The 23,118-nt window shown below is 45.6% G+C and overlaps 1 protein-coding gene across 2 annotated transcripts in view; it reads right to left on the reverse strand.

Annotated features, from left to right (window-relative positions):
- The window catches only part of PARM1 (prostate androgen-regulated mucin-like protein 1), a 40,231-nt gene extending 17,404 nt beyond the window's left edge, over positions 1-22,827 (reverse strand). The window contains exon 1 of one of the 2 annotated variants that reach the window (XM_080977028.1): positions 22,773-22,827. In XM_080977028.1, the coding sequence (XP_080833154.1) occupies positions 22,773-22,812 (40 nt within the window). In that variant the 5' untranslated portion in view covers positions 22,813-22,827. Of the gene's footprint in view, positions 1-17,490; positions 17,861-22,772 lie in introns of those variants that run through there. The other variant, XM_080977027.1, reaches the window with a different exon arrangement.
- Between the last annotated feature and the right edge of the window lie 291 nt (positions 22,828-23,118).

A 23,118-nucleotide genomic window follows, 5' to 3' on the forward strand; every position in this document is an offset into this window, starting at 1 on the left:
GCTCCTCCACATGCAGCTGCTGGGTGACCTTGGGCCAGTCACACTTCTCTGAAGTCTCTCAGCCCCACTCACCTCACAGAGTGTTTGTTGTGGGGGAAGAAGAGAAAGGAGAAAGTTAGCCGCTTTGAGACTCTTTCGGGTAGTGATAAAGCGGGATATCAAATCCAAACTCCTCCAAATCCTAACTCCAGGGGTGCTAAAGATGGGAGGGTCAAAGCACATGTTTTGCACGCAAAATGTCCTCTCCCCAGTCCCCAGTAGCTGCATGCAGGGCTGGAAAAGATGCCAGTCTGATTGGCAATTGGATGAGCCAATGGTCTCACTTGGTACAAGGCCCTATGATGGCGGGATTGTGCTATTCCTCATGTCTGCAATGGAATTTTTTCTCCAGTGAAAAATCTCCCCTATCCTCGCCTTTCCCCCCTTTGCAGAGCTAATTTAGGGCAGGCCTAGGCAAACTCGGCCCTCCAGATGTTTTGGGACTACAACTCCCATCATCCCTAGCTAACAGGGCCAGTGGTCAGGGATGATGGGAATTGTAGTCTCAACACATCTGGAGGGCCGAGTTTGCCTATGCCTGGTTTAGGTGGGATGAATCACAGAAGGAAAAGAGTCAAAACCATATCCCAGAGCATCACCTCTCTGATCTGCAGGGCAGATTGTTGTGAATGAGCAAAAAAACCCAAACAGCCAGATATCCTTATCAAGCCTATAATGTTTCTGTCTGGCCCTCAGCCCTGAGTGGGATTGAATCCAGAAACAGAACGCTGGTAGAGCCATTATATTCTGAATGATTTCCTGCAGCAATTAAGGTTTGATGTAGGGACAAAATGGGGGGGGGGGGAGAGAGGGAGGGAGGGAGGGAGGGAAGCATATTGTTATGTTTCAAGCCACGGAAATACAGTAGCCGCTGTAATTTTCTGTGAAGTCTGTAACTTGAGACGTTGCCTTGCTGCAGCGACGAGCTGCGATAGCAGACCCACAGGGATGTCTGAACTGGTTTTCAAACCTAGGCATTGCCAAAATACAATCAAGATTTGCTTGATGACAAGCCTGTAACATTCCGTAATTGACAGAACACATGCAAAGGGCAAGAAAACAGAGACAAGGCAGATATGTCTGCTTCGAGGGTGGAAAAGCTGTCACGAACTGGCCGTTACTAAAATGCTCTGTAGCTTATTGTTATCGGGACACTTAATTTCACATCTTCATTTCTGTACAGTAAAATGTCAAGATGACTTTCCTCTTACTTACTTTCCGTAGCCAACCCCCCAAAAATCACTTTCTTTTAACTCTCTGCTTAATAAGGTCTTTGCTGGGAAATTTAACCTGTGCTGACGTCGCAAGGTTGAGTGTTGTGTTTGCTGAAGGCAGGGTGAAACTATATGTGACACAGCTATTTCCCTGATCTAAAATCTGCCCTCCCAAACCTGCTATTTGAGCCTGACGTTGCACCTTTCTATTTTCACCCTGTGAAGATAATAAGGGGTTTTCTGTTATGTTTTGCAAGGGGTGGGGGATTAAATCAGGGAAATACCATGGGAGAAAAGGATCAGACCCCCCCTCCCCCCAGTGCCAATTCCTTAATCAAAGCTTACAGTCTCCTATAGCTGCTTTGAAGTTAACACAAATAAACAAGCCGGATGCATGTGGAAAATTCGGATCATGCCTTGTCTGGCCCTTCCATTCCAGAGATACGGCATTTAGTCGCACAATGGCGGCAGTAGATGCTATTATTTAAAAATTCTTCTGTTTTCCCTTTTATTTTATCTGCTCTGTGGAGCCCATCCCCTAGCTTCGGGATATCTCAAATTGAGGGTTTTACGTAAATGTGACCTCTGGTTCAAGCACCAGAGTACATTGAGAAATGACGGGAAATGTTTCAAATGGAATGACACCTTGCTCAAATGGAAGAGGCCACTGGAACAAATTTTAGCATACATGTGTGCTTATATCCAGTTATATAGAATCTTGGTCCTCCGGCTGAAACTTGTAGTACAGCCGTACCTTGGTTCTTGAACAGAATGGGTTCCAGAAGTCCATTCGACTCCCGGTACTGTTAAAAAACCAAGATGCGGTTTCCAATTGGCTGCAGGAGGTAACCCCATTCCCACCCCACACCCTGATGACCTGTGAGCCCCAATGCGTTCTCCTATTTTTAAATCAAACTTAAGCTTTTGCTTTAACCGCTGAGCAAATTCTCTCACGCCAAGTCTTTAAAAATGAACAAAGGTGGTGTGAATTGCTCTTGTGATAATCTCTATCCATATGATGGGCATATACCGTATTTTTTGCTCTATAAGACTCACTTTTTCCCTCCTAAAAAGTAAGGGGAAATGTGTGTGCGTCTTATGGAGCGAATGCAGGCTGCGCAGCTATCCCAGAAGCCAGAACAGCAAGAGGGATTGCTGCTTTCGCGGCACAGCGATCCCTCTTGCTGTTCTGGCTTCTGAGATTCAGAATATTTTTTTTCTTGTTTTCCTCCTCCAAAAACTAGGTGCGTCTTGTGGTCTGGTGCGTCTTATAGAGCGAAAAATACGGTACTAAAATCAGACAGCAGCAGGATCCAGGTGTTTTTATTATTTTGATGAGAGAACACACTATCGCCTTTCTGCAGCTAATAATCGCTTTTGCAATGCATTGTTAAAACATGGGTTGCTTATTTTTCACTTGTCGTTTCCTTTGCTGGAACTGTCCATCTGCTGATAAGCACTTGTTTCTAGGCCTACTCTCCAGCTCAGTGATGGTCAAACTTGGCCCTCCAGCTGTTTTTTGACTACAACTCCCATCAACTCTAGCTAACAGGACCAGTGGTCAGGGATGATGGGAACTGTAGTCCCAAAATAGCTGGAGGGCCAATTCTATGATTTTAAGCACTTACTACATTCAGGTTTTCCCTTGCTGTGTTTGAGGCAGGCATAAATGTCATAAAGCACATTTCATGACATAATTTATATCCAGCCAAAGTTAAGTACTGAGTGGTAGTTGAGGGGAACGACAAAGTGAGTTTGTTTTCTGCTGCTTTTATATCGATTGAGATTAATGCGCTTGAACTCTCTGCTGCGTTATGTTGCAGAATTGGCACCAGCATAGATATATTAAGACTTTCCTTTGGAGGAAGGCTTTATGGGAGATGGAAGACTTGAGAGGCTATATGCTAAACTGCAATCAATCTGATGCAACAGCCCTATAGCGTGTGGGGGAACAACAGCCAGTCTCTAAATTCGCACGTCATGGGTTAGGCCAGGGGTCAGCAAACTTACCGTGCTTCGGGCAGGTGTCTTCAGCACCGATCGCACGGTGGGCCAGAGGGCGGAGGAGCGTGTGCCCATACGCGTGTGCACACACTATTTCCGGCGCACTTCCCGGTCAGAGGACCACCGGAAGTAGCTTGTGCGAATGTGCACGGGCCTCCTCCGACCCGGATATGCACCAGAAATAACGCTTGTGCATGTGCAAATAACCCTTGTGCATGCCCAAATAACGCTTGCGCATGCGCACAAGCTATTTCCAGTGCTCCTCCGACCCGGAAGTGGGCAGTGGCGCAGTGCAGTGCTGGTAAGAGCAGGCAGCGGAGGTCGCTACGGACCGGATAAACGAGTTCCTCGGGCCTTATCTGGCCTGCGGGCCTTAGTTTGGGGACCCCTGGGTTAGGCAGCAAGGCGCTCAAAACCACTTGCCACTGTAACAACAGCAACCAGTTCTGATCTTGAATGGATGACAACCACCGGAACATGCTGCCCGAGAGGACTAAATTCTCGCTGAGATGCTAAACCTATGCCTATGTCTGAGGATGTACCACAACAGACCGGAATTTGCATGGCGAAATGCCCTGCCACGCATTTCTGCCCTCCAAATCCCTGGACCTGGAAAACCAGCTGCCGGGGAGGAGAATTCCAGCAGAATATTCTCCTTGATATACCAGTTTTCTATCTGCAGGTGACTTTTAAACATGCCCCCACCAGTAGGAAACAGGTCAGTGTCTCAAACCCCTCTGTGCCTTTTTGGCTGCCACGCAAAGTTTTCTGAAAATCCCAGGATTTGGCATGAGGATATTTTTTGCAGGGACAGCAATACTGAGCTATAATCTTTCCCCCAGCATACTCTGTTATACTGGGAGTTGAAGAAGGGAAGGTTTCTTCTAAGTTTCCCGTAAGAAAGGCTTATCTGTTTACGATTGAGAGCAGCCTGCATTCCCTCCAAGTAATTAGATTGCATATTCTTGGAGTCACGCATCCCTCTCGGTCTTGCGTAAATCACTCTCTATAGCTCTATAGTTCTGGGCAGCTGCTGCTTAGGAGATGACATCCCATCACCACATTAATAAGCTTCACTGCCAGGCCTATTTTATTGAGTTTACTGGTCTCTGCTTTCTGTCACCAAAGCACTGTGCAAGCCAGCCGATAACTCCTCTGGCAGGCTTGGCCTCGACTGCGACAGCACATAGCCTGTTTTCGTACGGTGTTTCCACTATGAATATGCATTTAAAAGCGGACCGTGTAGCAAAAGCTATGGGGAAAGGGATGGGAAAATGCACTAGATAAGTGTGGGATAACAACTCCTTGGCGCAAGATTGGGCAAGAGATGTTGGACACAATATAATGTTTGAAGACTGGAAAAGGTTGTGGAGGAAAGGGGTTAAGTTCACTGCATGCATGGTGTTAAAGGAAAATGTTATGAAAATGATGTATAGATGGTACTTAACCCCTGTAAAATTAGCAACGATTTACGATAAGACTGATAACCTATGTTGGAAATGTAAAGAAAAAGAAGGTACTTTTTATCATATATGGTGGACCTGCCCCAAGGTGAAAGACTTCTGGGAAAAGATATATAATGAATTGAAAAAAATGTTGAAATATACATTTATTAAGAAACCAGAAGCCTTTCTACTTGGAATAATAGATTTGGAATTGCCCCCAAAAGATGTTAGATTGTTTTTGTATGCCACAACTGCAGCTAGAATTTTGCTGGCCAAAAATTGGAAATTACAAGAAGTACCAACAGTGGAGGAATGGAGGATGAAGATGATGGAATTTTCGGAGCTAGCCGACCTGACCGGAAGTGTCCGTGACCAGAGGGAGGAGGAGCACCAAGAGGAGTGGAAGAAATTCAAAGACTATTTAGCTAAATATCTTAAGATAATATAAACAGAATTACTTGCGAGTACCAAATAGGCCTAGGATTTGAAAATGTGATGTGTAAAACATTATGTTAAAGTTAAAAATGAAAAGAAAGTAAGATGTTAATTGACCAAGTATGTGAAAGTAGTTTTGGAAAACTGTTACAATGATTTATATGGAAACTCAGCCAGGGGGATTCGAGAAAGTCACTTAACAATGTTAACAAAAGTGGAATTACTATAATCAGGATAAATGTTTGTTGGTTTGTTTGTTTTTTTATTTTCTTTTTTTTTTAATGATATTTATTAAAGTTTCAATAAAATATTAAACATAAAACATAAAAAAGAAATACACAATTTAAAATATACAATACATAATCTAAAAGAAAAAAAAACAAGAAAACAAAAGACAAAAAAGAAAGTAGAACAATTAAAAACAATATCACCTTTTCATCTCCATTTTTAAATTTACTTATTTTCTGGACCTCCTCGTACCTCCCTCTTTTGTACTCCAATTCAAATTGTTTGTCCAGCAATTTCTTTCCCTCTTTTTTTAATCCCAATCTTAACTCTTAATATAATATAACATTAAAATTTTACCTTTTAAAAACCAAATTTCCATTTCCTTATGTTTTATTTATTTTCTTTTTCCTATCTGTTTGTTATAAATTTGGAAAATTAATTTAAAAATTTTAAAAAAACACACACAAAAACAACTCCTTGGCGAAGATTCGTCTAACCTCCCCACAAGCAAATCAGAATGAATGATCAATATATAGTTGATGCTGTCTAATCACCTTGCAAACTTTGTGCCAACAAATCAGGGTGTAGGCTCAATCGAACAGATTGCCTGAAGCACCTGTTGTCCTTGGCGGCTGCCATTTATATTTTTGGGGACAGTGATTGGACTGACTGGAAATGAAGTGTAGGCCAACCAACAGCCCACCTTCTTTCTTGTCATTCTCTGCTGGAATCCCTGTTGTGTTGGGGCGGGTCTGTGTGTGGGTGTTTTTTGGGGGGGAATGGTGTATATTGCTTTCCTTATTATTTATTATTATTTTGGTGCTGAGCACCCCCCCCCCAATATGGTGGTGGGGTATTGCCTGTTTGTTTTCCCCTGTGTTTTGGTAGTTCGGGGCATTGTGTGTGTTTTGCCAGTTTGAGCACTGCCTATCCTTCTTCTTGGGTGAAAAGCAGTGACAAACCTAGACAGCATCTTAAAAAGCAGAGACATCACCTTGCCAACAAAGGTCCGTATAGTTCAAGCTATGGTTTTCCCAGTAGTGATGTATGGAAGTGAGAGCTGGACCATAAATAAGGCTGATCGCCGAAGAATCGATGCTTTTGAATTATGGTGCTGGAGGAGACTCTTGAGAGTCCCATGGACTGCAAGAAGATCAAACCTATCCATTCTGAAGGAAATCAGCCCTGAGTGCTCACTGGAAGGACAGATCCTGAAGCTGAGGCTCCAAGACTTTGGCCACCTCATGAGAAGAGAAGACTCCCTGGAAAAGACCCTGATGTTGGAAAAGATGGAGGGCACAAGGAGAAGGGGACGACAGAGGACGAGATGGCTGGACAGTGTTCTCGAAGCTACCAACATGAGTTTGACCAAACTGCGGGAGGCAGTAGAAGACAGGAGTGCCTGACGTGCTCTGGTCCATGGGGTCACGAAGAGCCGGACACGACTAAACGACTGAACAACAACATCCTTCTTCTGTGAAATGGGTACATTTTTTGGTGACTGTGACGGTTCCTTATATTTCCGGAATGTTCCGCCCTTGAGCCTGAAAAGATCGTGGAGCCCTGTCTCAGTCTGAGGGAAGTACTGACCTGAGAGACAGTATCGTCCTTCCACACAGTTCCCATTTTGTCCAAAGCGGTTTTAAAAGGATGGCTTCTCAACGGTTGCCAAACAAAGGAGATGGAATTGCGTCTCTTCTGACCCCAAGAACTCAAGATATCAGCTCTATAGCGGGGGAACTCCAAAAAGAACTGTAAAAGCAAACATTTTGGGTTCTCAAGTGGGCTCAAAAGCCATGCTGCTAAATGTTGAACTTATTGAATGATTACCGTATTTTTCGCTCTATAAGACGCACCAGACCACAAGACGCACCTAGTTTTTGGAGGAGGAAAACAAGAAAAAAAATATTCTGAATCTCAGAAGCCAGAACAGCAAGAGGGATCGCTGCACAGTGAAAGCAGCAATCCCTCTTGCTGTTCTGGCTTCTGGGATAGCTGCGCAGCCTGCATTCGCTCCATAAGACGCACACACATTTCCCCTTACTTTTTAGGAGGGAAAAAGTGAGTCTTATAGAGCAAAAAATACGGTATTCTTTTCATGTCACCACAGTGCCCTCAGGTTCCAGCAGCCAGGCTTCCGATTTCTGAAATTGTTTAGTTTGCTGTCACCCGCCTGTACATTAAAGCAGCAACAGGGCACTAGTTCAGAATTTAAACCCATAATGAGGCAACTGGCTCGTTTTGTAGCTTTTCATCTCAGCATGAGCTTTGATCTCATTAAGACAACAGTTCATAGCATCAAATCCTTCTAAATTATTCTTCGCCACCCTGCTTTTCAAAATGGAGTGTTTGTTTCTTAAGGCACGCCGGTCCTGCATTTAACAAGCTTTTCTCGAGTGCATGAGAAAAAGAAAATGCCTTAACAGTTAAATCTCAGTTGCAGCCCACAGGGATTTGAAGAACCATTATTCAGAAAAGGGGCAGGACCCACAACTAGTCATCTAAGGTTTTTAAAAGAATAGCAATGGATTTCTTACAGGGGTCAAAGCAAAGTGCCACATTTTTTTCTGGTGGGAACCAGAAGAGATCCAGAATTATTAAGTACAGCGGTACCTCGGTTTACGAACTTAATCCATTCCGGAAGTCCGTTCTTAAACCGGGGTGCGCTTTCCCTAATGAGGCCTCTCGCCGCCGGTGCCCTTCCGCCATTCGCCTTCCGTTCTTAGACCAAGGTAAAGTTTGCAAACCAGGACGCTACTTCCGGTTTTGCAGAGTTCGTAGACCAAATCGTTCGTAAACAGGACTGTTCTTAAACTGAAGTACCACTGTATTGCTGAGTGCTGAGAGTTCGTTTCTAGAAACACGGCGCTGGTATCTCATTTATGTACAGGGCATGTGAACACATGCGCGGTTTCTGCAGGAAACAGCTGTCCCTATGTAAAACTGGGGGGGATGGGAACGAACTGCTTGTCACTATGGTGGCTGAGTGGCTAAAAGTGTGCATATATAGCGGGGAATCTATTTTCTCTGCGTATGGAGAAATGCGTCTCTGTGTGCAGCAGGGACAGGTGAGAAGGCCAACACCACAAATATAGTGTTTTGCTTTGGCCCATAGGAGTTAAGTTACCTGTTTAATATTTTTATGCCTTTCCCCTAGCATCAAGACATACTCACGGAAGTCTACAGATGCCATGCCAAAGCCCAGCGACAACAGGAGTGTGTCAACAGATAACCAAACACAATGGTATGTTTCCAAACACAATTCAAAGTGTTGGTGCTGACCTTTAAAGCCGTAAATGGCCTCGGTCCAGTATACCTGAAGGAGCGTCTCCACATCCATCGTTCTGCCCGGACGCTGAGGTCCAGCTCCGAGGACCTTCTGGCGGTTCCCTCATTGTGAGAAGTGAGGTTACAGGGAACCAGGCAGAGGGCCTTCTTGGTGGTGGCCCCCGCCCTGTGGAACGCCCTCCCTTCAGATGTGAAGGAAATAAGCAGCTATCTTATCTTTAAAAGACATCTGAAGGCAGCCTCGTTTAGGGAAGTTTTCAATATTTAACGCTGTATTGTTTTTAACACCCGATTGGAAGCCGCCCAGAGTGGCTGGGGAAACTCAGCCAGATGGGCAGGGTATAAATAATAAATTATTATAATATTATTACTATAACAGTAAAACTGACAACAGGCTACAAGCACCCATTGCAAATTCTACCACAGATGAGAAACTTAGCATCATGGGATCATAGAATTGGGTCGCCTAGTCCCATGGTTCCTAATGTGGGGCACATACCCCACAGTGGGGCAATCTGATTTTTAAGGGGGGCAATTAAAGAATGAGTTATTAACAGTGAATGGCCTTTTGGGCTTCCTCCACGTGAATAAGAGCTCACTTTTTGAATAATCAGAATTATATGTCACCGGGGGGGGGCATCAAGGTTTTAGAGATGCTTAGGTGGAGCATAGCCAAAAAAATCGTTAGGAACCGCTGGCCTAGTGCCACCCCTTCCAATGCAGGAAACTTGTAACGCTGAAACACCTGTAAAATTAAAACATATTCTGCCAAGGGCTGAAAAGATGTCAAGAGGTGATGGCAGGTGTCTCCCCCCCCCAAAAAAAATTGCTACCCACCTCACCTCTATGTAGAGGGATATAATCTTGGGTAGACTTGGGGTACCAATCACTACACACACACACACACACACACACACATGTATATATAATGTTTATATGTTTGTTTGTTTGTATGTATGTTTAATGTATATATAATATACATTACAACATAGTGGGGGTGGGGTGGGGGTGGAACAGGCTATCATTGATGAAATGTGGGTTGTTGTTTTTTTAAACTGAACCTGGAGGTCATCGATCAGAAATGGATCCCCAGATTTGTTCCCCAGCTCTACAGGAGTCAGAAGGATCACACCTGCGCAGATGGAAAGAAGATTCTGTACCAACCAAGGAGGAATAGCAGATTAAACTACAGTGGTACCTCGGGTTAAGAACTTAATTCGTTCCAGGGGTCCGTTCTTAACCTGAAACTGTTCTTAACCTGAAGCACCACTTTAGCTAATGGGGCCTCCTGCTGCGCCGCCGGAGCACGATTTCTGTTCTCATCCTGAAGCAAAGTTCTTAACCTGAAGCACCACTTTAGCTAATGGGGCCTCCTGCTGCTGCTGTGCCGCCGGAGCACGATTTCTGTTCTCATCCTGAAGCAAAGTTCTTAACCCGAGGTACTATTTCTGGGTTAGCGGAGTCTGAAACCTGAAGTGTCTGTAACCTGAAGCGTATGTAACCCGAGGTACCACTGTAACGGGAGCAATAAGGAACTAAGGAGAGAAACTTCATCAGAGACTGGGGGGAAATTGTAGATTATTTGAAATGCTATTGTACGCACCAAAGTTCATTAGTAGGATTAACTTAAACCAAACAGTTAAAATGAAACTTAAAAGGAAACCAAGGCGTAGTTAATAATTGGAGTAATGAAGAAAATGCAGTGTTATAAATTAAAATAAAATAAGAAACCGCAAAAGGGGAGGGAGTCAAAACATTTTTGTTTATTGTAATATTGGATTTGTATTGTTGTCAAAATGTTTTTTAAGAAAAACAGAGAAATGAAATAAATATAATTTAAAACAACACATGCACACACCCATTCCTTAGAAGCAGTCATGTGCAATGCCAGCGGATTTATTCTGCACACCACTCCTATCTTCTAAACTCTCCCCCCCCCCCCCGGGAGGCTCAGTCCCAGCCAGACACCCTTTCATTCTCTTGGGCTTTTATAAAGGCTTGTGTTGTTTTCTAATTGTGCTTTTATTTATTATGTTTATCCAAAGGTTTGTAAATCTGCCCTGAAAGATGGTACCTTGGGATACATTTGCTTCAGGTTACAGACTCCGCTAACCCAGAAATAGTACCTCGGGTTAAGAACTTTGCTTCAGGATGAGAACAGAAATTGTGCTGGTGGCGCAGCAGCAGCAGCAGGAGGCCCCATTAGCTAAAGTAGTGCTTCAGTTTAAGAACAGTTTCAGGTTAAGAACGGACCTCTGGAATGAATTAAGTACAGTGGTACCTCGGGTTAAGTACTTAATTCGTTCCAGAGGTCCGTTCTTAACCTGAAACTGTTCTTAACCTGAAGCACCACTTTAGCTAATGGGGCCTCCCGCTGCTGCCACACAATTTCTGTTCTCATCCTGAAGCAAAGTTCTTAACCCGAGGTACTACTTCTGGGTTTGCGGAGTCTGTAACCTGAAGCGTATGTAACCTGAAGTGTATGTAACCCGAGGTACCACTGTACTTAACCTGAGGTACCACTGTATAAGAAGCAGTTTTTGTTTTGTTTTTAAAAAGAAAAAACAAAATGAAGAGTTACCACTGTTACATTTCATTTCTCCCACTTCAGGCAAGTCACAACTGACTAGATGCAGTCAGAGCCGGGCTTCCTAATTCAAGAAGGAAATAGGTATCTATTTGCCCTCCACAAAATTAAGGCAAAATAAAAATCTTAAGATCCAAGTGTCACAGTGGAAAGAGAAAATACGCAAAGCTTTGGGTCAGCAGGTTTCCCTGCTGATCTCATAAACACTCACGAAAAGGTAGGACTTATAAACTGTTTTCACTGTCCAGGTAAGTAGGGGCAAGGAGGAAAGTTTGCACGCCTTTTCACGCAAGCAAGGTTCACAAAAGGCTAAAGTGTCCTTAAAGCGGCCTGCAATTTCCTTGGTGAATTTTGGACCTATAAAGTTACAGGATAACTAAGCAAGAATTGCATGGTGCCAAAAGTCATTCCGCATGCAGAGGATGCCATAAAGTCAGGTGGTAAGTAACAAACAGCTGCTGCTTCTTACAAGTAACTGAGTTGAAGCTAAACCCCAGAATGGGATCCAGGCTACCACTTTTAAACTATTCAAAAGTCCAGGGGAGAAAGATTAAAATGCTATTTTGGATTGCAAGGAGATGGCTCTTTGCAAAATAACTTGATTATTTAGAAAACCGAAAACAATCATAGAATGGAGGACCTTGAGATTCACAAAATAAAAACACTTTGGAGGTCCCGAGCCTCAAGGAGGTTAGAATGGTTTCAACTAGGGCCAGGGCCTTTTCAGCACTGGCCCCGACTTGGTGAAACGCTCTGTCTCATGAGACCAGGGCCCTGCGGGACTTGACATCCTTCCGCAGGGCTTGCAAGACAGAGCTGTTCCGCCTGGCCTTTGGTTTGGACTCCGTCTGACCCTTATGTTTCCCTCCCCTTATGGTCTTGATTTATCAGCTACTTTAAAATGAGGCTGCATTTTAAATTGCATTTTAACCTGTATTTTAAATTGCCCCCCCTCTTTCCCCCCTATTATGTTTTTACTGTGATTTTATTGGTGTTAGCCGCCCTGAGCCCAGCTCTGGCCGGGGAGGGCGGGGTATAAATAAATTATTATTATTATTATTAATTCAGGAATATGCAGGGATCAAACCTGCAACCTTGGCATTATCAGCATCACGCTCTAACCAACTGAGCTATCCAGGATGACATAGCTGAGTTCACCCACTTCGGATCACACTGAAGGTGCAACCGTTTTACTGCACACTTTGTCAGGTGCATGAAAAGTTATCAAATGGATGGAGGGCTGTGTGTCAAGATTCCTGCATTGCAGGGGGTTGGACTAGATGACCCTTGGGGCGGGGGGGGGGTTCCCTTCCAACCCTACAATTCTGTCCTTCACCAGCAGGTGTCTATACATACATCATGGTAACAAGAGAAAAAGGAACCGGATCTCTGACAAAGCCTGAATGCAATACAGTGGATGCGAACGTCCGCAACCTGCAACGCCGTGTCTCTGCTCATGCAGGTTGCGATTCTGCACATGCGCAAAGCACAATTTAGTGCTTCTGCACATGCGCCAAAACCCAGAAGTAACCTGTTCCGGTACTTCCTGGTCCGGTGTGTTGTGCAACCCGAAGCGTCTGTAACCCGAAGTATGACTTTATAAGGACAGAGTGATCCACTCACAGCAGCTGATTATCTGAGAGAAAGATTTGACAAAGTGCCATATGGGCTTGTACTGTCAGGAACTGCGCTCTGAAGCAAAGCACGAGGTTCAAGTGAGCTTGCAAAATACTTTGTGAGAGTGGAAGCTGCTGGATACCTTTCATCAAGCTGGGCTTGTCCCAAGACTCGCTTAAAAGTCCTGGGTCCCCAGTTTGTTTTGTACAACAATAAATACTGCAGGAACAAAGGAAAGGGCAAATTAACGCAAATTATGTCAACAAGCAGAAAAGCCTTTCTGTTTCCAGGCAACCACAAAACCATGCAACAACAAGCATCAGAATGGGGAGACGCCGCCTGCCACCGCTGTCGAAAAGATCCAGAAAGCGGGCACTGGGAAAACGAAAAGCACAGCTTTGATGATGCTGCCTTGGAGACAGCTTGCAGCCCCAAACAAGTTCAGCGACTTGTTTTGAGCAAGCTGCTTGCGACTAACTGTGTTTAGCTAAATTGTAGAGTGTGAGGAAGACTGTACAGTGCAAGTACGGCCCTCTTGACAGCAGGAACATGGTTAACCTGGGGGAACATAGCAGGAAAACCAATGAAGTGGAATATTGTGGGGATAAAAGGTAAAGGTAAAGGTCCAGTCATGGCCGACTCTGGGGTTGCAGTGATCATCTCGCTTTATTGGCCGAGGGAGCCGGCGTACAGCTTCTGGGTCATGTGGCCAGCATGACTAAGCCGCTTCTGGTGAACCAGAGCAGCGCACGGAAACGCCATTTACCTTCCCGCCGGAGCGGTACCTATTTATCTACTTGCACTTTGATGTGCTTTCGAACTGCTAGGTTGGCAGGAGCAGGGACCGAGCAACGGGAGATCACCCCGTCACGGGGATTCGATCCACCGACCTTCAGATCAGCAAGTCCTAGGCTCTGTGGTTTAACCCACAGTGCCACCCGCGTCCTATTGTGGGGATGGTCCAGTATACATCCACTTGCTGGCATCACAGGAGACAATGGAGTGTGCCTCTGAGGGTGAAGCCAAACTGCTGCATTAGAATCACTGAAGTGACCTCCCTGGGGTGCTGGTCTGGGCACTGTGTCTGGAGGTCCTGGGCTGCCCAGATGACAAGACCCACCCCCTCTCGTTCTTACTGATGTGGTTCCAAGGAAAGCAGAGCAAGACATTTGGCACCAGCTTGGCTGCAGGAGTTGCCAAAATTCCTTCTTTTACACATCTGTTAAAGATCCCAGCCTTGCTTCTCTCTGACGCTGTGGCAGTTCTGCCAACCAGCGACCAAGGCGTCATTCTCTCCCAAGCTCCCTTCAAGAACAAAATCCTGTACTGAGTTACTCTGTAAAGGTAATTCTCCGAATCGTATGTTGAACATTTTGACCTTCTGCTGTAACACTGGCTGCTTTCAATTATTTACTGGATGTTGTAGGTAGGCCAATACATCTATCCCCTGTTTCTTAAGGGGAAAAAACATCTCATGGTTGCGTACTTTGCACTGTGACAGTCACCTTCGGTGAGCAATGGAATTCTACTATTTTTGGACCCTGAAGGCAAATTGCTTTGGTGACGGCAACTGACCTGATAAACTGCGCGAAACTTCCAATACAAAGTGAACCATTCTTTTAGTACTGCTTGGGAGAAACTCCAATTCTGGGGTTGGCTGGCCCGAACCACTCCAATACAGTGGTACCTTGGTTGTCAAACAGCTTGGCTCCAGAACAAATCAGCTCCCGAAAGCTGCAAACCCGGAAGTGAGTGTTCCAGTTTGCGAACGTTTTTCGGAAACCAACATCCAACACAGTGCAGGAAGCTTCTGCAGCCAATCCGAAGTCACACCTTGGTTTTCGAAGGGTTCCGGGAGTCGAACGGACTCCTGGAACAGATTAGGTTTGATAACAAAGGTACCACTGTACTTCAGACCAAATAAATTTTGCCCTTTCTTGAGTCTGACTTGAAGAACCCCAGCCTGTGGCAGCTAGGCTGCTTCCCTCTAAAGCTGAATGCTTCAAAAAAGCACAGAAAAGCCCAATAATATGGTACTGTGAGCTTGAAGTCAGCTTTGTTGACTCAAAAGCTAGCTCCACTGAGTTCAGTGTAATGTATCCTCAGGTAAGTGTGTATAGGACTGCAGTTTTCACCCCACCTTTTAAAGCAAATCGCTAACCCTTATGGAGCAGTCTGCTTGAAAGTATGCAGGCAACACCTGCTGAAATCTCAGAAGTCCAAGGAGTTGCTGAAAAGGTTTTCCTGGTATTCGGGGGAGGCACTCCAGTGTTTGGGGGTTTAGTTTTTCATCCGTCATCAAGCTTTGCATGAGCCAAAAAAATTATGAAAAAGAAGAAGAAATGGCGAGGGGAAGCAGGAACAGATTTAGGCCAATTTATCCAATAGGCATAATCTATAGGTTATGGGATGCAGGTGGCAGTAGGATGCGGGTGGCGCTGTGGTCTAAACCACAGAGCCTAGGGCTTGCCGACTGGAAGGTTGGCGGTTCGAATCCCCGCAACGGGGTGAGCTCCTGTTGCTCAGTCCCAGCTCCTGCCAAACTAGCAGTTAGAAAGTACGTCAAAGTGCAAGTAGATAAATAGGTACCGCTCTGGCGGGAAGGTAAATGGCGTTTCTGTGCGCTGTTCTGGTTTCGCCAGAAGTGGCTTAGACATGCTGGACGCATGACCCAGAAAAACTGTCTGAGGACAACCACCAGCTCCCTTGGCCTGTAAAGCAAGATGAGTGCCGCAACCCCAGAGTCATCCGCGACCGGACTTAACTGTCAGGGGTCCTTTACCTTTACCTATAGGTTACAATTCAGCTTTCCCAGCATGGAATCTCTACGAAACAAAAAAAGTGGTGGCGGAGACAGGATGCCAAAGGGAATGGTGAACCCATGTGTACACAAAATGATTACCAAAGAAACTTGAAGAGAAATGGGACAACATGGGTACAAACTTATTTTTTTAGCTCATGGAATACAGTCTTCACAGCTCTGTTTGTGCTGCTGTACTATGCCTGCCCTACGTGATGAAGAGTTGAATGTTGTTTGCCTACTATTTCTGGGTGATGTTGTGACTACTACTGTTAACCAATTACGGAAATCATGCAGTGCAATGCTAATATTTTATGTTAGGATTTACTCATGTTTTCTCAGAAGTACACTAAATAGGGAGTTACAGATTCATAGAATGGTAGTCATCTAGTGACCAACCGTCTGCAATGATCTCCAAACTCTAAAATGTCATGATTCTAAAAGGGATTTATTTACAGTTATATGGTTTGCATAGGTATCTGGTATGTTGCTATGTTTAAGTATAGCATTTAAAATAGCCTAATGAATATTTTGAAAACTGATCTGGGTTTAAGAAGGATAGGATATTTGTAGCAACACAAGGAAAGAAGCTAACTGTGGCACTGATCCATGTATAAATGGAATAAACAGCAGCTAAGTGAGAGTTTGCCACCCAATTAATACTTGACGTGCAGCCAATCCTGGCTTTTCAACTAACACGCCAAAACAATAGGTGCATTTGCAAATATATGTTGGACGCAGTCACTTTAGATGTAGGCTTTTACAAAAGTTATGAAATAGCCCTCTGCTATTAATGACTGCGCCCCCCAGCTCAACTTTTCACAGGTATACAACTCTTGACACTTCATAGAAGGGAAAATTAGGGACATTTTTTTTTTAACCCTTTGCTTCTTAGTTGCTATCCCATGACAAGGAGGCAGCCAACTTAGCCATACCTACCTAACAGAGACGAAATAAACCCCGTGTCCATTGCAATTTGCTGAGTAAAACTCTGGGCACGGCACAGTACCCTTTGCTTCATATTCCTGCTCTCACCAGCAAGAGAGCCACCTTTGCAACGCTTAAGTTTCGATTTTCCACACCACCTCTCCTCTTTCTCCGCCAAATATTTGACGATAAGTGCCCCACCCCCGTCCACGAGGACACGCGCGCACCCTCCTTCGAGGAACCTGGAGAGATGATGGGCCTGGCCACATTCACTCCAAACCATCCCTTCAAATGCAAACCATCGGCTTCTAAATATTGCCCTGTTCACTGGCATCCCCTGGCCCTCCTTACTCGCAAGTAAGCGCCCCTGGTTTCAGCGTCCCATACTTTCAAGCGCAAGTGCTTAGGACTCCAAACCATCCCTTCAAATGCAAACCATCGGCTTCTAAATATTGCCCTGTTCACTGGCATCCCCTGGCCCTCCTTACTCGCAAGTAAGCGCCCCTGGTTTCCGCGTCCCATACTTTCAAGCGCAAGTGCTTAGGGACTGCAGCCCGATCGCGCCCAAAACGTTGCGCTTGGAAATCTGGTCCTCGCGCTCTTTGGGGGAAGGAAAGGCGCGCGTAAAGAAATCTACATTTCCCCCAGGGACCTCCAGACGGCTCCTTCCACCCAGTTTATTTCTGGTCTCTGCCGCCCCCCTCGTGCGCTTCCAAGCCGGTACCAACGCCTCCCAAGAGCGCAGCGCTCCCCCCCGACTACCCAAGAAAGCAAGTCGCGTCGCCTTCTGCGCGCCTCTCTCCCTCCTAAGGAAAAGCGGGGTTAAGGACGGCAAGCCTGGTTTTTTGAAAAAGAGAGGGAAGGCTCGGAGCGCGCTGCTGACTTTCCAGCCCCCGCCGCGCTTACCTGCCGCCGTGACAGCGAGGAGAAAGGCGGCGAGCGCCCGGCCACCCCGGTGCGCCATGACGCGCGCCCTGTTGCGCACGGGGGGACCGCGGCGCCGGGAGGGTGGGGAGCTTTGGCGCCCCGCTTGGAGACGGCCTTGGCGGGCAGAGGAGCTGCTGCGATCCGGAGCCGGCGGCACTTCCTCCGGCTGCTCCGAGGAGCGCGCGTCTTTCTCTCTCTCCCCCTTTCCTTCCTCTCTGGTCCGGAGCTGCTGGTGCTGCAGTGCAACGCCTCCTTCTCCTCCTGCTCCTCCTCCCTTCCCCGGGACTCGTCCGCTGACTTCTCGCCTCCCCTTTCGCCGCTGCTGCTGCTGCTGCAGCCGGCCCTCGCTCGGCCTCAGGGCGGCCCCTGCTGGGCGTTGCGCGCAGGCTTAAGCGCCGCGCTCGCCTATCGGAAGTCCCATGGGAACCTGGAGAGGGGAAAGGAGACGCCAGAGGAGCAGAAGAAACATCTTCCCAAGGGCAAGGGGCTTCTCTTTGCCCCACACTGCCTCGGGACCTGACCCCTGGATGGATGGATGGATTGATTGATTCAGTTTCTATGCCGCTTTTCATTCAAATAAATGCCAAAGCGGCTTACAAAGAATAGAATCCTAGAAACGTAGAGTTGGAAAGGACCCTGGGGATCATGTAGTCCAACCCCCTGCAATGCAGGAATTTGCAGCTGTTAGTAATTATTTAGAATAATGGTTGAGGGGGATTGCTCTTTAATTATTATTTGCTGGTATTTTGAGAATTTATTTTATTGTGTATTATTATATTCTAATGAATTGTTGAATATTGTTGTTTATTTTAAGTCATATTTTTTATTATTGACTTGTTTGTATTGGGACAGACTGTTGTAAGATGTGTTCTATTTATTTTGTTGGTTTTTCATCTTGAAGTTTAAGGAAATGGAAATTTGGTACTTAAGAGGTAAAATTTTAAGGCTATATTACAGTAAGATTAAAGATTAGGATTAAAGAAGTCTAAGGAAATGGAAATTTGGTACTTAAGAGGTAAAATTTTGATGTTATATTACATTAAGATTAAAGATTTGGATTAAAAAAGTGGAAAAGAAAATGCTGGACAAACAATTTGGACTGGAATACAAAAGAGGGAGGTATGAAGAAGTCCAGAAAATAAGTAAATTCAAAAACGGAAATGAAAAGTGATATTGTTTTTAATTGCTCTGTTTCTTTTTTTGCTTTTTCTTTTTTTGTGTTTTTCTTCTTTTTTTGGATTATGTATTGTGCATTTGTGTATTTCTTTTCTATGTTTTTCTGTCTAACTTTTTATTGAAACCTTAATAAAAATCATTTAAAAAAAATAAAAAAATATTTTGTTGGTTCTTCATCTTGTAAACCGCCTTGTGCATAAAGGTAAAGGACCCCTGACACTTAAGTCCAGTTGTGAACGACTCTGGGGTTGCGGCGCTCATCTCGCTTTACAGGCCAAGGGAGCTGGCGTTTGTCCGCTCTGCAGACAGTTTTTCCGGGTCATGACTAAGCCACTTCTGATGAACCAGAGCAGCGCACGGAAACGCCGTTTACCTTCCCACCGGAGCAGTACCTATTTATCTACTTGCACTTTGACGTGCTTTTGAACTGCTAGGTTGGAAGGAGCTGGGACTGAGTAACGGGAGTTCACCCCGTCGTGGGGATTTGAACCGCCGACCTTCTGATCGGCAAGTCGTAGGCTCTGTGGTTTAACCCACAGCGCCACCCGCGTCCCTTTTAGGGACATCTTATTCCATAATAATAATAGTAATTTATGCCCTGCCCATCTGACTGGGTTTCCCCATCCACTCTGGGTGGCTTCCAATATAATTAAACATTTAAAAACTTCCCTGTACAGGGCTGCCTTCAGATGTCTTCCAAAGGTTGTATAGTTACTCATCTCCTTGGCTCGGGGGTTGTATAACTTCCTCCCAGCTCTACAATTCACGTTACAAGAAAGGAGATGCCGACTAAACATTTGGGGGGTAAACTTTCTGACAGTAAGAGCTGTTCGACAGTGGAACAGTCTCTCTCTGGAAGTTGTGGACTCTCCTTCCTTAGAGGTTTTTGCGCAGAGGTTGGATGGTCATCTGTCATGTATGCTTTAACCTGAGATTTCTGCATGGCAAGGGATTGAACTAGATGACTCTGGGGTCCCTTCCAACTCTAAGATTCTTTGATTCTATGAAAGCTAATGCACTAAAATACATACATTAAATAGGTAAAGGTAAAGGGACCCCTGACCATTAGGTCCAGTCGCGGCCGACTCTGGGGTTGCAGCGCTCATCTCGCTTTATTGGCCAAGGGAGCCGGCGTACAGCTTCCGGGTCATGTGGCCAGCATGACTAAGCCGCTTCTGGCAAACCAGAGCAGCGCACGGAAATGCCATTTACCTTCCCGCCGGAGTGGTACCTATTTATCTACTTGCACTTCATGTGCTTTTGAACTGCTAGGTGGGCAGGAGCAGGGACCGAGCAATGGGAGCTCACCCCGTCATGGGGATTCGAACCGCCGACCTTCTGATCGGCAAGCCCTAGGCTCTGTGGTTTAACCCACAGCGCCACCCGCGTCCCTCATACATTAAACACATCTAGTCAAAATAGCAGAAATGCCAACATTTTAAACAAAGTTGTCCGTTTGCAAGATTCAGGACACACCAGACACTCGCCCACCCTAAAAAAATAATGATCAGAACTGTAGTTTGAGAAAGGTGCTAGAATTGTAGGTCCATGAATGGTAAATTACAGTTCACAGCAGGGGTCAGCAACCTTTTTCAGCCGTGGGCCGGTCCACCATCCCTCAGACCATGTGGTGGGCCGGACTACATTTTGGGGGGGGAAATAGGAACGAATTCCTATGCCCCACAAATAACCCAGAGATGCATTTTAAATAAAAGGACACATTCTACTCATGTAAAAACACCAGGCAGGCCCCACAAATAACCCAGAGATGCATTTTAAATAAAAGGACACATTACAGTGGTACCTCGGGTTAAGTACTTAATTCATTCCAGAGGTCCGTACTTAACCTGAAACTGTTCTTAACCTAAAGCACCACTTTAGCTAATGGGGCCTCCTTGCTGCCGCCGGGCTGCCGGAGCACGATTTCTGTTCTCATCCTGAAGCAAAGTTCTTAACCTGAAGCACTATTTCTGGGTTACTGGAGACTGTAACCTGAAGTGTATGTAACCTGAAGCGTATATAACCCGAGATACCACTGTATACTCATGTAAAAATACGCTGATTCCCAGACCGTCCGGGGGCCGGATTGAGAAGGCGATTGGGCCGCATCCGGCCCCCGGGCCTTAGGTTGCCTACCCCTGGTTCACAGGATTATTGGGAGGGGTAGTATGTTTTAAATGTATGGTGTGCGTTCAGATTCATCTCGTTCACCAAAATACTATGATCTGCTCCTGGTGTTGCTATGAATCGCAGCCTTGCCTGCTCCCAAAACACTGGGCACTTTTAAAATACGCAATTAGCCGAACAAAAGCAACAGTGATCACAAGCGAATGTGGAATGTGGTTTCGTTTTGCAGTTTACAAAATCGTGACCGCAGTCCTGATTTGTGGAAACAAATGCCTCGGGATTCCAGAGGGGTGGCCCTGTATTTATCTGTTGAGGGAAAAACAACAAAACCCTCCCGGTCACCTTTAAGACAGGCCACTTTATTATGGCATAAACTTTTATGGACCAAAGTTGGGTCGACTGGGAAGCGGGGAGTTTTGTCAGCAGAGAGACCTAAAGGTCATGGAATGAAAGGCGCATATCGCTAAGCAGAGTTGAAATGAAGACAACAAGATTAGAACAGGATAGAGAAACCTTACCTTGAGCTTATCAGTTGGTCTGCTTGCTTGCTTGCTTGCTTGCTTGCTTGCTTGTTTGTTTGGTGTATAGACCCACCACACAAACAAGATTATATATTTAGTTTTGCTTTTGAAAGCTGCTGCGTCATCTGTTTCAGAAAGCAACGAACCCAAAATATCAGCTGCTCCTGTATCTAAAGTTAAGGCAGATAGGTTAAACAACCTTCTGTCTAAGTCTAGCAGTGCAATTCTCAGCCTGCTTTCTCAGAAACAGGTTTTGCTCACTTCCATGGGGAAGGTTAGCTTAAATAAATGCAGACCCTCCGAGTTTCCCCATTTTCCAGGGTCGGTCCTGGATTTGCAGAAGCCGTCCCAGTTTCTGATTTGATTCCGGAATGACCCGCTTTTCCTTAGGACGCCCCTATTTTCATCGGACAAATGTTTGAAGCTATGGAGTTATCTGACCCCTGAGCCATCGGAAGGCAGCCCTGCATATAGGAAAGTTTTTCAATGTTTAATTATGGTTTTATATATGGTGGAAGCTGCCCCACTGTTTCAATAGGAAAAGCAAAGCCTGCAGGCCTTATTTGTCTCTTCCTCAACGGAAGCCTACAAAAAAGATGGCTGCCCCCAGAGTCAGGTCTGCAGTGTCTGTAGCTAATAATAATAATAAATAAGAATACTGACAGTGGCAGCGGGGTGAGGCAAAAGGGAGGACGAACTGAGCAAAAACTGGAGAATACTTTAAAATGTGAGGAGGGAAGTTAAATTCTGCTCCCCTCCCTAAGATATTTCATCTACATGAGCTTCCTTTCCAAAAAACCCCCAAGGAAATTGCAAAATAAAGTACTTAGCCTTACGTTCTACACCATGCCGTGAGTATCCTGAGATGCTTCACATAGATTCAGCACACAGCCATTGCTGATTTAAGCTGCAAGCGGAAGATCAATGCTGCCTCCAGATTTCTGGAACCCAAATAATATTCTGTAGCCAGGAGGGAAGTCCTGAATGTGTGTGATTGTGTGCGTGTGTGCTGAATGATGGTTTTCATTTGAACCGCAGTATGTGTGAAAGGAAAAAGGGACCCGGGTGGCGCTGTGGGTTAAACCACAGAGCCTAGGACTTGCCGATCAGAAGTTCGGTGGTTTGAATCCCCGCGACGGGGTGATCTCCCGTTGCTCGGTCCCTGCTCCTGCCAACCTAGCAGTTTGAAAACACATCAAAGTGCAAGTAGATAAATAGGTACCGCTTCGGTGGGAAGGTAAACGGCGTTTCCATGCGCTGCTCTGGTTCGCCAGAAGCAGCTTAGTCATACTGGCCACATGGCCCGGAAGCTGTACGCCAGCTCCCTCGGCCAGTAAACGAGATGAGCGCCGCAACCCCAGAGTCGGCCACGACTGGACCTAACGGTCAGGGGTCCCTTTACCTTTACCTATGTGTGAAAGGGTTAAACACACCTACCTTTTGCTAAGCTCCTGATTATATTTCCCTTCTCCACCATAAACTGTGGTTTAGGCAAGGGAAAAGTAATGTACAGTCATACCTCATGTTACGTTTGCTTCATGATACCTTTTTTTAGGTTGCGTCCCACGGCGACCCAGAAGTACCGGAAAGGGTTACTTCTGGGTTTGGCTGCTCGCGCATGCGCAGATGTGCAAAATGATGTCACGCTCATGCGCAGAAGTGGCAAATTGCAGCCCGCGCATGCAGAAACGCGCCACTGTGGGTTGCGTTCTATTCATGTTGCGAACGGGCCTCCGGAACGGATCCTGTTCGCAACCAGAGGTATCACTGTATATAGAGGCAA

The sequence above is a fragment of the Podarcis pityusensis genome, assembly GCF_964106645.2.
Source record: "Podarcis pityusensis genome assembly, chromosome: 13".
Classification (NCBI taxonomy): domain Eukaryota; kingdom Metazoa; phylum Chordata; class Lepidosauria; order Squamata; family Lacertidae; genus Podarcis; species Podarcis pityusensis.